This window comes from Convolutriloba macropyga, chromosome 6, assembly GCF_964194025.1.
Source record: "Convolutriloba macropyga chromosome 6, txConMacr16.3, whole genome shotgun sequence".
Classification (NCBI taxonomy): domain Eukaryota; kingdom Metazoa; phylum Xenacoelomorpha; order Acoela; family Convolutidae; genus Convolutriloba; species Convolutriloba macropyga.
The window spans coordinates 65,234,443-65,250,807 of record NC_134473.1 but is presented as its reverse complement, the minus strand read 5'-3'; the positions used below and the strand labels follow the sequence as shown (position 1 = coordinate 65,250,807).

Genomic DNA, 16,365 nt, shown 5'->3' with positions numbered 1-16,365 from the left:
CACACAATCGGCTGTTCATACCATTGAATTACCTATTGTTTAAGCCTCTCAATCGGCTTTTCAACCAGCCACACAATCAGCTGTTCAAATTCTATTTATCTACTTATTGTTTAAGCCACACAATCGGCTTTTCAGTCAGCCACTCAATCGGCTGTTCAAACTATCGAATTACCTATTGTTTAGGCCACAACGTCGGCTTTTCAGCCAGCCACGCGATCGGCTGTTCAAATGCTATTTCTTTTTTAATGCTATTATTTAATGCTATTTCTTTATGTTTAAGCCAGTTTATTTATTGTTTAGGTTCAAGCTATTCTTCCACCAGATACACAGAATACTCAAATGAGCAAAAATTCAAAAGTGTAATATAACAGCTCAGTCAAAACTATGTTCACGGAGAGAGTTTTTAATTACTTTGAATCAGACAAAAATGGCATAACAAAAGCAAGTGTCAAAAAACTCAAACTACAGCTCAAAACTTCAAAATTACGTAATTCACAAAACTGTGCAACAACAAAAGCACACGCGACAAAGTTACAAATTTCAGGCGAGTAAACCATTAATTCACATTCTCAGCGAGTAGCTTGATCTTCTTTATAAGATATTGGCTCAGAAACTCATAAGAACTGAGGTGAACCCCATCAGAGAAATCGCGACCAATGGCTTCCGCTAATTCTATATGTTTTCTCTTGTATTTGTTCAGCAGCCTACTATTCATTTTGCGGATTCCGTCAGGATTGTTCAACCGCGGAATAATATCTGCCGTCAACACTACAGTATTGTTCTGCTGGCAGTAACTGAACAAATCGCGGATTTCCGCTGTTAACTCTTTCAGGAACATATCAGCGGGTGTAAAGATATCCCTGGGGCAAATATCATTTCCCCCAATCATGATGACTAATACATCGTAACCTCTCAGCTCATTTGTGTAATTCCTCCAATTGCGGGCTCTCTCTCCGCCTTTGCCCAGGGCAACAACATTTTCGGGTAATTGGAGCCTTTGAACATGGCTGTCCCCAAAAATTCCAATCTTTTTCTCTTTAAAAGTGCTCATTTTTAGCTGAAACAGAATTGAACTTTTTTCTAAATTTGTTTATGCCCAGCTTTTCTATATACATAATATCAACACCTAAGACAAGACAAGATTGAATATCATGGAGCTTTCGATACAAACAACCTTTCAAACAACATTAGTTGAAAATTAAAAAGTTTGGGTGACCTGTAAAAATGGTCAATAAATTAGCCCCCTTAAAAAACGTAGCCCACTCGTACCCACTTCTTATTTATACATACACACATAATATCAACACCTAAGACAAGACAAGATTGAATATCATGGAGCTTTCGATACAAACAACCTTTCAAACAACATTAGTTGAAAATTAAAAAGTTTGGGTTACCTGTAAAAATGGTCAATAAATTAGCCCCCTTAAAAAACGTAGCCCACTCGTACCCACTTTTTATTTATACATACACACATAATATCAACACCTAAGACAAGACAAGATTGAATGTCAAGGAGCTTTCGATACAAACAACCTTTCAAACAACATGAGTTGAAAATTGAAAAGTTTGGGTGACCTGTAAAAATGGTCAATAAATTAGCCCTCTTAAAAAACGTAGCCCACTCGTACCCACTTTTTATTTATACATACACACATAATATCAAGACCTAAGACAAGACAAGATTGAATGTCATGGAGCTTTCGATACAAACAAAACAACCTTTCAAACAACAGTTGAAAATTAAAAAGTTTGGGTGACATGTAAAAATGGTCAATAAATAAGCCCTCTTAAAAAACGTAGCCCACTCGTACCCACTTTTTATTTATACATACACACATAATATCAACGCACGCCTAAGACGACAAGATTGAATATCATGGAGCTTTCGATACAAACAACCTTTCAAACAACATGAGTTGAAAATTAAAAAGTTTGGGTGACCTGTGAAGATGGTCAATAAATTAACCCTCTTGAAAAACGTAGCCCACTCGTACCCAGATTTTATATGTACAAACACATATAGTATACATGCAAACAGACATACATAACTTCGAGCCCGATAAATGACCTGATAAAAAAAACCTATTTTTAAAAATAGTTGTTCGCAAACTTGAATATGAAAACCCAACTTTTTGCCTAGCCCAGCTATACCACAAATCCTCAAGCAAAAAAGTCCTTGACTAGAATGAACAATTCAATTGAACAAGTCTTTGACTGCAATGAAATTCACTTTTTATGAAAACGCACAAAAATAATTTTTGAGCTCGAAATCTGACAACGTATTAAGTACTTTTTACTCAGACCAGCAAGATCAACAATTAATCCTCTATCAGAAACTACTAAGACTTTGACACTCCTACGTAGACCCTCAGTTCCATTGAATAAGTCTTTGACTGCAATGAAATTCACTTTTCATGAAAACGCACAAAAAAAATTTTTGAGCTCGAAATCTCACAACGTATTAAGTACTTTTTACTCAGACCAGCTAGATCAACAATTGGCCCTGTATCAGAACCTACTAGGACTATGACACTCCTACGTAGGCCCTCAGTTCAATTGAACAAGTCCTTGACTGCACTGAAATTCACTTTTCATGAAAACGCACAAAAATAATTTTTGAGTTCGAAATCTGACAATGTATTAAGTACTTTTTACTCAGACCAGCTAGATCAACAATTAGTCCTCTATCACAACCTACGAGGACTTTGACACTCCTACGTAGACCCTCAGTTCCATTGAACAAGTCTTTGACTGCAATGAAATTCACTTTTCATGAAAACGCACAAAAATAATTTTTGAGCTCGAAATCTGACAACGTATTAAGTACTTTTTACTCAGAACAGCTAGATCAACAATTAGCCCTGTATCAGAACCTACTAGGACTATGACACTCCTACGTAGACCCTCAGTTCAATTGAACAAGTCTTTGACTGCAATGAAATTCACTTTTCATGAAAACGCACAAAAATAATTTTTGAGCTCGAAATCTGACAACGTATTAAGTACTTTTTACTCAGAACAGCTAGATCAACAATTAGCCCTGTATCAGAACCTACTAGGACTATGACACTCCTACGTAGACCCTCAGTTCAATTGAACAAGTCCTTGACTGCACTGAAATTCACTTTTCATGAAAACGCACAAAAATAATTTTTGAGCTCAAAATCTGACAACGTATTAAGTACTTTTTACTCAGACCAGCTAGATCAACAATTAGCCCACTATCAGAACCTACTAGGACCATGACATTCCTACGTAGACCCTGAATTCAATTGAACAAGTCCTTGACTGCACTGAAATTCAGTTTTCATGAAAACGCACAAAAATAATTTTTGAGCTCGAAATCTGACAACGTATCAATCACTTTTTTCTCAGACCAGCTAGACCAGCAATTAGCTCTTTTTCAGAAACTACTAGGACTATAACACTCTTAGGTAGAATGTCAAATTTTTAGAATAAGTCCTTAGCTGTAAAAACTGAAACTGTGGGCTGCACAGAAAACCAGACCAAAAAAAAGCGGAAGCAAACAAAAAAAAGCGCAAAATTTAAAAACCAAGAAGAGCGCAAAGCTTCGGCGAACCTTCTTGCTTTGCAAGAACACATTCCCGCGATGTGGGAACACGGACCAAAAAACCGGTCCGAAAACCGCAGCTCTGCGGTGCAGAGCAAACCAGACCGAAAGAAAGCGACAGCTAGCCAAGCTAGCAAGCAAAGAAGCGGGAAGAACTCACCTGGCAGCAGAGACGACAGCAGAGAGAAGAGAAGACAAGACAAGCAAACAAACTCTGAAAAAATACTTTGTTAATATACATAAAAGAACATCAAAGACAACACACGAGACGCACGGCTACCCCACGCACCGACCACCCCCCCCCCCGGCGCCAAACCGCCACCCCCCCCCCAAAGGACCCCCCAAAACACAAACCGACCAACGCCAAATTTTGGCATGAGTTCTGGATCAATGCCATGGAACTCGGACAACTCTAAAAGTGAGATCTACATGTCAGTAAAATGGTCATCAATGTAGTGTTTCCCCTCCTCAGGGGTCAATTTGGGGTCAACTTTCCCGGTCAATTTCTCAAAAACGGCTGAACAAAAACAAACGCCCTTAAAACTGTTTGTAGCACGGCTTGAGATACGCATCATATTAAAAAATGAGCCCAATTGGTGCACTCTAGAAGAAGTTATAGCAAAAAGAAGGTACCGTACCAAACGACCTTGGAGGAGAGGTACACCACCTCCAGAGCTAAAATTGAACATCTAAGCATCATAAAACGCTATATAAAGTATACATATTCAGAATCTACGTTAGACGGGCTATTCAAAACAGTATTTTTTTTTCAATACAGTTCAAAGCTTCAAGGTGTCAACGGTGTCAACGGTGTCAACCGCTGGTGTCAAACGCTTCTAGAGGTAAAATCGAGGGCAAGTTCACTGGCCAATTTCTCTAAAACGGCCGAACAAAAATAAACGCCCTTAGTACAGTTTGTAGCACTGCTTGAGATACGCATCATATTAAAAAATGAGCCCGATCGGTACATTCTTCGAGGAGTTATAGCAATTATAAGGTACCGTACCAAATGACCGAAAAGCGTGGTGACCTGAGTGCAGAGCTAAAATTTGACATGAAAATGTGTCAAACAAATTACAAATAATAGCTAGAAAGCTTTGTCATAATATAAGGAAGCTAACGAACCAATAAACAAGCTTTAAATTGATTTGTGACAGAGCTTCAAGGTGGTGTCGGATGGTGTCAACCGCTTCTGGGGCTAAAATCGAGGTCAAGTTTACTGGCCAATTTCTCTAAAACGGCCGAACAAAAACAAACCCCCTTAGTACAGTTTGTAGCACTGCTTGAGATACGCATCATATTAAAAAATGAGCCCAATCGGTGCACTCTAGTAGAAGTTATAGCAAAAATTAGGTACCCTGACAAATGACCAAAAAAGCGAGGTGACCTGCTTTCAGAGCCAAATTTGACTATCACAATTCAGTAAAACGCTATAGAAAATATATATGGGGATACTCCCCACTAACTGAGGATTCTAAAACACTAACATTTGTTGGGTAAATCGCGCGTTTTGTTGTACCGAAATTTGGGTCACCCAGAATAGCCCGAAAATTCGGCCTATTTCAAATTTGAACATTAATAACTTTTTGATTAAGCCAATTTGGGAAACCAACTAAACACTGCAAGCAAGAGGGGTTCAGTGTCAAACAAATGCGACCACTCCCGTTGAATTTGGTTCAGTACTTTAGCAGATATTAACAAAATACTGTTCTGTACCCCAGTTTTTGGGCTAAAATCGAAGCCCAAGATCTCCGGAACCGACGTAAAACAACGTGAAACAGCGTTCCCGGCGTATTTGTGGGTGTAATTCTGGTCAACTTCCACGTTCTAGGTCACGGCAAACCTTCATGGTGAGGTGGGAAAAAATTTCCCACCTCACCATGAAGGTTATGATGTTTTGTGTGTTTTGACATAAAACAACATCAACAAAAATTTGATGAAATCGTGAAAAAAGAAAAATTGTTGAATTAATGCCATTGTTTGATACAATTAGCTTCAGCAACCTAAACAGTGTCTAGAAAACACAAAACGCACGCCCAAAAACTTGTTCAATTGCAAACAACACCACTTCACTCATTCATTTGGTCAAATGACCTATTTTGACTACCAAATATCAAGTTTCGCTAAAATAAACCTTCAAAACTAGTAAAAAAAGATACAATCTGTTTATAGTGATACTCCCCATTAACTGAGCAATCTAAAACACTATAATTTGTAATCTTGAATCAAAAAAATTCAACATTATGTCACCGCCGAATTGGCCGAAATTGGCCGAAAGTCGAGGTTCGGCGCCTACAGAGCAAAAAATGACCCACTCAACTCCATAAAACCAGATGAAACTGTGTATGAGGTTACTCCCCACTACAATACAAATCCAAAAAACCAATACATGTAGGAATACTATGGTATTTTGAGGTACGCATATTTGGTGAACACCAATATCACCTGAAATGGTGACTTTTTTTTCAAATTTAGCAATCAATAACTTTTTTACCAGGCCGAATTAGGGTAGTACAATATATGACCAATCAGACGATTACAATGCCAATACAATTAGACTATGTTGGTAGAATTCTGCTAAGCACTTGACTACTTGTCATTAAAACAACAAATTGTACCTCTATAAATCTAAATCTGCAAGACTTCAAAATATGGAAGCTACTTGAGGACCGTATGTCGTTACCGCTTCTATATTACTGTAATCCAGTTTTCCAGTGATCTATTTTTTTGGTAGAGTACTTTGGGTGTTATTAGCAAATTGCTGAATTACACCCAACTTTTTTAGCTATTTTAAAAGCCCAAAATTGTCGAAAAACACGCTTGACGGCGTTTAATGGCACAACTGTCGTGTTTCTGGGGCTAATTCCAGTCTATCTTTGCGTTCCTGGTTGAGTCAAACCTTCATGATGAGATGGGAAAAAAATTCGCACCTCGCCATGAAGGCTATGATGTTTTGTGTGTTTGACACAAAACAACAGTCTCCGAAATTTGCCGAAATCATGAAAAAAGTAAATTGTTGAATTAACAGCAATCACTGGTATAGTTTGTTTCATGGACTAGAATATTGTATGAAAAACGCAAATAGCACGCAGAAGATCCTTTTCATTTACCAAAACACAACACAATTTGAACAAATTTGAACAAATTTGAAGATAGACATGTTATTCAGGAATCAACCTTAAATAACCGTTCGACAACAAATTTTCAGGACAAACACATTACACTACATGCATCAACAGCTTGCATGCTCTGTGAGGAGCGGTTTAGTTGTTTCTGATCTATCTAGAAAAGAAAACAATCTTCTCCTTGTATATAAAGACGTTTCGGAAAGAGAAATTGTGTTTCAAATAAAAAAAAATCGCTCATGGACGGGTACGTTTTTCTACGATGCCCATTGGAAAAGATAGAGACGTTTCCAAAAATTATTGTGGAGATACTCATCACTGAATGGGGAAAAAATTATTACTTTATCTGAAGCATAGACTTGACAACTCTACTATATCACCTCCATCACGGACAAAATCGTGTAAGTCTGGAATTCGGGAATTGAATTATCATTCCTTAAAAATATTCTCCTCATCACAAATTGAGGAAATGTAAAGATTGGAAGCCTGCCAATCAGAAATGACAGGCAGCTAGGTTGTTAGTTCAAACGGGGCTCCGTAGGTTACAACTCGGGCTTCGTATGTTGGTCAGACATGAACTCAATCATAATTATTTTTTTCAGCCTTAAAGCCCTTTTTTCGTTATCGTCAAACAAAAACTTTTTTCTCTGAGTTAAACGGGTACTGATAGGGCACCGTTATGACAAAAATAAGACAAATCGAAATCCTGAGAAATCACGCAAAATCTCGTCAAGATCCTGTCAAGATCTTGGAAATGCTGCTGTGAGCTCGAAAAAAAAAATGTTTTTTTTTCTAAGTTTTGACTGTTATGCAGGGCAATCGAACCAAACTTTTGTCTTTCTGAAAATTTCTCGGATGTAAAAGAAGCATTTGTAAACAAAAGTAAAACTTGGAAAACCACGAAAGTTCCTGCCAATTTCCTGGAACCCCTCGTGTGGTTATTGAAGAATCCAAGATCTTGCGTGGACTTGGAAATGGTATCGTGGAAATCCAAGATCTTGCGTGGACTTGGCGTGGATGTCGTGGGTTCGAGCACTGGGTTACCTCAGAAAGTCAAAGGGTCTAAGGTTAGGGTTCAAGTAGCATTTCTGTGCGAAACCATATACGGTGCATAGTGTTGAATTTTTAAGAAAACTGTAGGAGTGTTTACGAGATAATGTTTCTTGTCTATTGGTTTTTGTTACTAATTGAATCGACAATCTCATGCTTGGCCAGAAAACGTCAACGTCAACGGGTTAAAACTAATTCATATTGTGTTGGTGGTAGACATTATAGTGGTACTAATAATATAAGAGGAGCTATTACTTCAAAAGGTACTAAAATGTTAAAGGGTAATTGTGTTGAGTGTATGAGGAATAAGTCAATGACAGTATCTGATGCGACAAAAGAAGCCGAGGGATTGAAAGATTTCTTTAAAAGTGTTGGTAAAGCTACGGTCAACTTCGGAAAGAAAGTTGCTAATAATCCGGTAAGAGCATTAGAAAGAGCAATTAAAATAGGAGGTGCGGCTGCAAGTAGAAACCCTAGAGCTGCTTTATCAGCCACACCTGATTTATTTAAATTTGCAACTACTGGTGAAGATATAAAAATAGTACAAAAAGGAAGAGGGCTATACTTAGGTACAAAGATAAGATAGTTTTATTATGTTAGAGTTTAAAAATAATTACATTAGAGTTTAATTATTAGAGTTTAAATATAACTATGGGTATAACTATGACTATGATAATGACTAGATATATATCTAGTGGTAAATATTAATACTAATATTATTATTACTAAAGACATTATTTTAACTAAACACCAATAACTTCAGTTTAAAAAGGCAGGCAGGGCAATCGAACCAAAATTTTGTCTTTCTGAAAATTTCTGGGATGTAAAAGAAGCATTTGTAAACAAAAGTAAAACTTGGAAAACCACGAAAGTTCCTGCCAATTTCCTGGAACCCCTCGTGTGGTTATTGAAGAATCCAAGATCTTGCGTGGACTTGGAAATGGTATCGTGGAAATCCAAGATCTTGCGTGGACTTGGCGTGGATGTCGTGGGTTCGAGCACTGGGTTACCTCAGAAAGTCAAAGGGTCTAAGGTTAGGGTTCAAGTAGCATTTCTGTGCGAAACCATATACGGTGCATAGTGTTGAATTTTTAAGAAAACTGTAGGAGTGTTTACGAGATAATGCTTCTTGTCTATTGGTTTTTGTTACTAATTGAATCGACAATCTCATGCTTGGCCAGAAAACGTCAACGTTAACGGGTTTCCAGCTCAACTAATTAAAAAACTTACTATTCTCTTTCTTCCGGCTGAGATCATTGGAAAAGTTGACACTCCCCAGTTTCCTACCAAGATTACCGGGAAAAAAAAGTTCCCGGGTTTCCCACAAAGAAAACCGGTCAAAAATTAAATCCCGGGTTTCCCACCAAGATTACCGAGAAGTTATGGTATTCCCGGGTTTCCCGCCAAGATTACCGAGAAATTATAAGATTCCCGGGTTTCCCACCAAGATTGCCGAGAAATTATAAGATTCCCGGCTTTCCCCGCAGGGTTTCCGGGAATGGGATCACTGGGGAAATATAAATTGCCTTGCTAAATGCACAAAATTCGCTGCTGAAAGTCATAAAATTTTAAGGTGAAATTATTTTTCTAGCAGTTTTGACGGTATTTCTCGCATTGTTTTGCATTGCACACTTAATCAGGGAACAATTCATCATGCCATACCGCTGTTTTGCCAATTTCTTGTCCCACTTTTCCCAGTTTTTCAGCTATTTGTGCTAGATACCCGTATTTAATAGATACTAGAATGCTCTATTAGTTTCATAAAGAAAAAATGGCGCCACAAATTAACTCCAACGCCAAAAAAACGCTGCAATAGAGATGAAAATGAGGCGATTAGTTAATTTCAGTTAAAAAGAAAAGTTGCAGCCTATAATTATGAAAAATCAAGGCTGAAAAAACGTGAATTTTTGTTTCCCCTCAGCAGTGAGCGATTGTCTTACATAATTTCAACGCTTTTACCGCTATGTTTATTTGTTGACGCGTTTTTTTAGCATTGTCGCTTTTCGTAGAATATCATATTTATACTCCTGAGTGCGCGCGAAGGTTGTCTTTTCAGAGGCAACTTAGGTCTGTAACTCAGCTAGAGCTCAAATTAGGATCGAATTATGATTTTCGAAAAAAAAACTATAGATAACTAAAATTCATTATGTTTCTGGTGCTTTCCAAATATAGCCCCCATGAAATTATAGACCACCATCTTGGTATATTTATCATGATTGGGGGGATATAGGTGGTCTGACCACTGAGCTACGGGGGGGGGGGCTATAATGAGAAAGACCCGTATTTCTTACGTGATATAGCGTATATCCAGTATTTATGATTGAAAGGGGTAGTCACATTCTGTCTCTGAACTCCTCTCCCTACTTTCCAACTTTTGTCTTCATGTCCAATACTCAACACGTACAACTTAATGTGGACTAATCCGTTGTTAGTTGGAATGAAAATCAATTAACTTCTCTGGAAGTGAAAAAAAAATTGCCTTGCTAAATGCACAAAATTCGCGGCTGAAAGTCATACAATTTCAAGGTGAAATTATTTTTCCAGCAGGTTTGACGGTATTTCTCGCATTGTTTTGCACTGCACACTTAATCAGGGAACAATTCATCATGCCATACCGCTGTTTTGCCAATTTCTTGTCCCACTTTTCCCAGTTTTTCAGCTATTTGTGCTAGATGCCCGTATTTAATAGATACTAAAATGCTCTATTAGTTTCATAAAGAAAAAATGAAGCCACAAATTAACTCCAACGCCAAAAAAACGCTGCAATAGGGATGAAAATGAGGCGATTAGTTAATTTCAGATAAAAGGTAAAATTGCAGCCTATAATTATGAAAAATCAAGGCTGAAAAAACGTGAATTTTTGTTTTCCCTCAGCAGTTAGCGATTGTCTTACATAATTTCAACGCTTTTACCGCTATGTTTACTTGTTGACGCGTTTTTTTAGCATGGACGCCTTTGGTAGGATATCATATTTATACACCGGAGTGCGCACTAAGGTTGTCTTTTCAGAGGCAACTTAGGTCTGTAACTCAGCTAGAGCTCAAATTATGATCGAATTATGATTTTCGAAAAAAAACTATAGATAATTAAAAGTCATTATGTTTCTGGGTCTTTCCAAATATAGCCCCCTTGAAATTATAGCCCACCTTTATGGTATATTTATCATGATTGGGGGGATATAGGTTGTCTGACCACTAAGCTACGGGGGGTGCTATAATGAGAAAGACCCGTGTTTCTTACGTGATATAGCGTATATGCAGAATTTATGATTGAAAGGCGTAGTCACATTCTGTCTCTGAACTCCTCTCCCTACTTTCCAACTTTTGTCTTCATGTCCAATACTCAACACGTACAACTTAATGTTGACTAATCCGTTGTTAGTTGGAATGAAAATCAATTAATTTCTACGGAAGTGAAAAAAAATCGCCTTGCTAAATGCACAAATTTCGCGGCTGAAAGTCATAAAATTTCAAGGTGAAATTATTTTTCCAGCAGGTTTGACGGTATTTCTCGCATTGTTTTGCATTGCACACTTAATCAGGGAACAATTCATCATGCCATACCGCTGTTTTGCCAATTTCTTGTCCCACTTTTCCCAGTTTTTCAGCTATTTGTGCTAGATACCCGTATTTATCAGATACTAGAATGCTCTGTTAGTTTCATAAAGAAAAAATGGCGCCACAAATTAACTCCAACGCCAAAAAAACGCTGCAATAGAGATGACAATGAGGCGATTATTTAATTTCAGATAAAAGGTAAAGTTGCAGCCTATAATTATGAAAAATGAAGGCTGAAAAAACGTGAATTTTTGTTTCCCCTCAGCAGTTAGCGATTGTCTTACATAATTTCAACGCTTTTACCGCTATGTTTATTTGTTGACGCGTTTTTTAAGCATTGTCGCCTTTGGTAGAATATCATATTTATACTCCTGAGTGCGCGCGAAGGTTATCTTTTCAGAGGCAACTTAGGTCTGTAACTCAGCTAGAGCTCAAATTAGGATCGAATTATGATTTTCGAAAAAAAAACTATAGATAACTAAAATTCATTATGTTTCTGGGTCTTTCCAAATATAGCCCCATGAAATTATAGACCACCATTATGGTATATTTATCATGATTGGGGGATATAGGTTGTCTGACCACTAAGCTACGGGGGGGGGGGGGGTTGGGGGTATAATGGGAAAGACCCGTGTTTCTTACGTGATATAGCGTATATGCAGTATTTATGATTGAAAGGGGTAGTCACATTCTGTCTCTGAACTCCTCTCCCTACTTCCCAACTTTTGTCTTCATGTCCAATACTCAACACGTACAACTTAATGTTGACTAATCCGTTGTTAGTTGGAATGAAAATCAATTAATTTCTACAGAAGTGAAAAAAAATTGCCTTGCTAAATGCACAAAATTCGCTGCTGAAAGTCATAAAATTTTAAGGTGAAATTATTTTTCCAGCAGTTTTGACGGTATTTCTCGCATTGTTTTGCAATGCACATTTAATCAGGGAACAATTCATTATGCCATACCGCTGTTTTGCCAATTTCTTGTCCCACTTTTCCCAGTTTTTCAGCTATTTGTGCTAGACACCCGTATTTATCAGATACTAGAATGCTCTGTTAGTTTCATAAAGAAGAAATGGCGCCACAAATTAACTCCAACGCCAAAAAAACGCTGCAATCGAGATGAAAATGAGGCGATTAGTTAATTTCAGATAAAAGGTAAAATTGCAGCCTATAATTATGAAAAATCAAGGCTGAAAAATCAAGGCTTATGGTATATTTATCATGATTGGGGGGATATAGGTTGTCTGACCACTAAGCTACGGGGGGGGGGGGGGGGTATAATGGGAAAGACCCGTGTTTCTTACGTGATATAGCGTATATGCAGTATTTATGATTGAAAGGGGTAGTCACATTCTGTCTCTGGACTCCTCTCCCTACTTTCCCGCTTTTGTCTTCATGTCCAATACTCAACACGTACAACTCCCTCACCCCCCATCTCCCGTTGGTCCCATACTCATACTCGTCACATTCTTTCAGGGCCACATCCTAGTTGAAGAATGAATATAGAAACAAGAGCGTTATAGTCACCCGGGTTGTGGTGGTCGAAATATGATTCGACAGTTTTTTTGTCTGAGGGGGTACCCCCTCCGAGACGATAAATACACGGTCTGGACCAAACTTTTTGATCGCACTATTTCAACTCATGGTCTGGCATCAAAAAAAAATAAAAATTATGAAAAAGTTTTCAATTTTGCATTAAAAATGTTCAAAACCATTTTTTGTCTCAAAATTACTGTCAAGTAACGCATCTCCGAGACTTAAAAAGTTTCATTGGCCAGTAATGGTCGTTAAACTCAGAAAATGACAAAAAATATTGAAAAATTTTGGAAACATTAGCAAACTTTGAAACAATCTTGCTGAAAGTATGCAGATGAACATACTCTTGCGAGATTAACATCCGGTCTTGGCCAGGGCAATAATGGCTGAAATTTGTCTTGATGACATGCTGGTTAATATCTTAAGTGTCAATATATTACTCGGATTGATTCTAGCATAAACGACACTAACGTCGGGACAATTGCTCTCAAATGACCGAGTGGCTGCTTTTGGTAGAGTAGACAGCTGGGGCTTAGGGATGCTAGTATTAGGGGGGTTCAACAGGGGTGGGGAGAGGGGTCAAGCCTTATGGGAGTTGTGCACGGATTGGGGGGGGGGGGGGGGGGGGTCAGGTGCTGGGGTGGGTTTGGAAGGCTGGACAAGAGGAGGAGGGGAGGGCGCACGGGGGAGTATTGGGGGTTGAGTGGGGGAGATGGGTGTGACTCGGGGGTTGACTAATTATAATAACCGCCCTTCACACCATGAAACTGTCTGCTCAGAACAGTTTAGATGAATCGAATACTTAGAGACTAGTAAGACTTAAGGCCCTAAGAGACCTTCTCAGTCTCTTAATATTCTCCTGGAATTTCCTTTGATCACGTTTTTGAGGACGAAAAGTCAAAAGGGTCACTCGAAAAATCGCTTAATCAAAAAATTTTATATATAAGAACAGAGGACTAATAATTACTAAGAACTTTGTTTGTGAGGAATTAATAAACTTAAATCGACTAACGTCAGATGAGTTGCTCTCGAACAACAGGCTGGTGGGAAAACTTTAGTTTAGGCGCTTATCTTATTAAATTTTGTATTGTTGCAAAAACCCGGACGTCTTTACGACTAAGCTACAACCGCTTTCAGCCTGAACCGCTTTATTCCCAGAATTCTTTTCATATTAGCAACAAATTTCATTTTGGAATGTGAGAAATTGAAATCTCTCAAATTGAAGAATGTTCTCGAAGAAAAGCGCAAAAACGGTCAACCAAAAAGTTTTATAAAAAATACCAACACGTTTACAATAATTGCTTCAAACTTCGTTCGAGAGCAATTAGCGAGATCATTGATACCTCCTTTTTTATCCAGTTTTTACCTGAAGATTTTTGGAATATGGGTGGAGAAAGAGGAATGCGAGATTGTTTTCAGCTCTCCACTGACCCTTTCCCTCTTCAGAAAATCTGATTGTGAGATTGCGAATAGCAACTACATTGTCACTGTTAGTACCATAGACTCGACCAGATCCGCGTATCTTGTCACGGATTCCCTCTAAAGACATGAAAAAAACAAGTGGATTGATAAACATACCCGGCAGATTGCCTGAAAATAGCCGCCGTTGATTCGCGTAACCAAGATTGGGATTAAAAGAGAAAAAACTAATGAAGAGAAAAAACGAATGTAAAAAGATTTTTCTACACAAACAATTTTAAAGTGCGAATCATTCTGATGTCATTTTGGATCTGAACATACTCTTGTTCGGTAATGAGACGACAAAGGGGCTAGAATCAATACCAATAAGTATTGGAGATGATAACCAAGAAAAAAGTTTCAGCAACGGGCATCTAAAATTGGGCTTTATGTTTTTTATCCCGTTTCTATTTCTGATTTTTTTTTGATAATGACACTGTTCATTTTGGATTGCTTTGTTGAGCAACTGCTGAGCAACTGCAAACACTTTTAGCAAATTGAGAGAGGAGTAAAACTAGCCTAGAGAATTCCAAAAAAAATTTTACACAAAATGTTGAACGAGCTGTGCATAGAAGTAAAGCGAAAAAAATTTCATTCGACGACGTAAAAAAAACAGTTTTCTTTGACTAAAAAAAGTAGACCTAGAACGGACTATGAGTGAATTGGAAAACTATTTCAAAAAAATCTAATAAAGAAATAGGATAAAAAAAAACAAAAAATCAACTTCAAAACGCCTCATCTGAACAAAAAATTACGAGCAAGAAAAACAAATTTGATTCAAACAAAAATAGGCTGAGATTAAGATTAAACTATGAATAGGTTGGAAGAACCATATAGAAAAAAATCCAATCCAAAATATCAAAAAAACAGTAAAAATCAAATTGAATTTGCCGCATATGAAGAGAAATCCAAAGAAAGCGAATTTTTGTTCAAACACCGTTTTCTCACACTATTTTAAAATTAGAGTGAAAATTTTTCACGCTGCAAAACCACTCGTTGTTTCGCTCTACTTCCTGTTTTGGCGTGACCAAAATCACTACTCCAATTTGACTTCAAAAATCATGAACATGTGTGAACAGATCTTTAAAAAAAGAGAGCGCCCCAATACAATTCAAATTCTTCGAATTGTAAAAAATAGGAGCGCTACATCAGCCGGCTGAGTAACTAGGGCCGCTATTAAAAAAATGCTGTTTCCAAGACCACTAATTTGGACGCCTGACATCTTAAACACGCACCACCAAATACAATGATTTCAGAACGAGAGCAACATTCATCGCTCACAAATGAAGAACTGAATTGTGAAAAAGTCACTTCAGAAGTCACAGAATGTTATAGAACAAAAGCGCAAAAGTGGTCCATCAAAAACTTTGCATTAAAAAAGACCAACATGTATATAGTAACTGCTTTAAACTCCGTTTGAAAGCAATTAAAAACAATCAGCGCGGTTAGATTAAGAGTTTCAATTCAGGTGACACTTCTTTCCAGTGTTCGATGCTATGATCATGTCAAATGACCATTTTCTAAACAAGTTTTTTTGCGAACACTGATTTTGAATTCAAACTTGCCAACAAAACTATTTTCTGATTTAACACGGTATAATTGGCACATTGGAATACTGACATTCTTGTGTAGCAGTAGAAATACTAGATGTACACCTCCAGCCAATCACAGACTGAGAGAACTCCACTAACTGTAGTTAGTCTATTACAGTAGTAACACAATTTGCATACCTCTTACTCCGGTGTTAGTCTGAGAGATATAGGTAAGCCTACTTCGCGCGCAGAAATAAGTAGCCCTAGCTCTTTAGTCTTTAAGGCTGTAAAAGGAGTCCATCATGGTCTGCTTTAACTGGTTCGACCAGTGAGTTAACAAACTCTAACCGTAAAAATAAATCACACAAAACACAAAATTTTCTTTTGAGAAAGAAACTTAGAAATGGTTTATATAATCTTTTAATTTTTCCTACACAACAGATCAAACTTCTTCAATTGACATTTCACCCTTTGAAGCTGAACACTATCGACACCAAGATCAAATAAATTTACTTCTAAACATAGCAAAAC

The 16,365-nt window shown here is 37.6% G+C and overlaps 3 protein-coding genes across 3 annotated transcripts in view; 1 reads left to right on the top strand and 2 right to left on the bottom strand.

Annotated features, from left to right (window-relative positions):
* LOC142341873 (uncharacterized) overlaps nucleotides 1-10,141 on the bottom strand; it is a 180,370-nt gene extending 170,229 nt beyond the window's left edge. Inside the window, exon 1 of the mRNA XM_075393171.1 lies at nucleotides 10,041-10,141. The gene's annotated coding sequence lies outside the window, so the exon portion shown is untranslated. The remainder of the gene's footprint in view (nucleotides 1-10,040) is intronic.
* LOC142341376 (uncharacterized) overlaps nucleotides 557-16,365 on the bottom strand; it is a 37,650-nt gene continuing 21,841 nt past the window's right edge. The window contains exons 3-6 of the mRNA XM_075392303.1: nucleotides 14,211-14,383; nucleotides 12,613-12,793; nucleotides 4,221-4,249; nucleotides 557-1,057 (exon numbers count right to left, since the gene is read on the bottom strand). Of these exons, the coding sequence (XP_075248418.1) occupies nucleotides 557-1,057; nucleotides 4,221-4,249; nucleotides 12,613-12,793; nucleotides 14,211-14,383 (884 nt within the window). The remainder of the gene's footprint in view (nucleotides 1,058-4,220; nucleotides 4,250-12,612; nucleotides 12,794-14,210; nucleotides 14,384-16,365) is intronic.
* Nucleotides 13,916-16,365, top strand: part of LOC142341870 (UDP-glucuronic acid decarboxylase 1-like) — a 380,310-nt gene continuing 377,860 nt past the window's right edge. The window contains exon 1 of the mRNA XM_075393164.1: nucleotides 13,916-13,925. The gene's annotated coding sequence lies outside the window, so the exon portion shown is untranslated. The remainder of the gene's footprint in view (nucleotides 13,926-16,365) is intronic.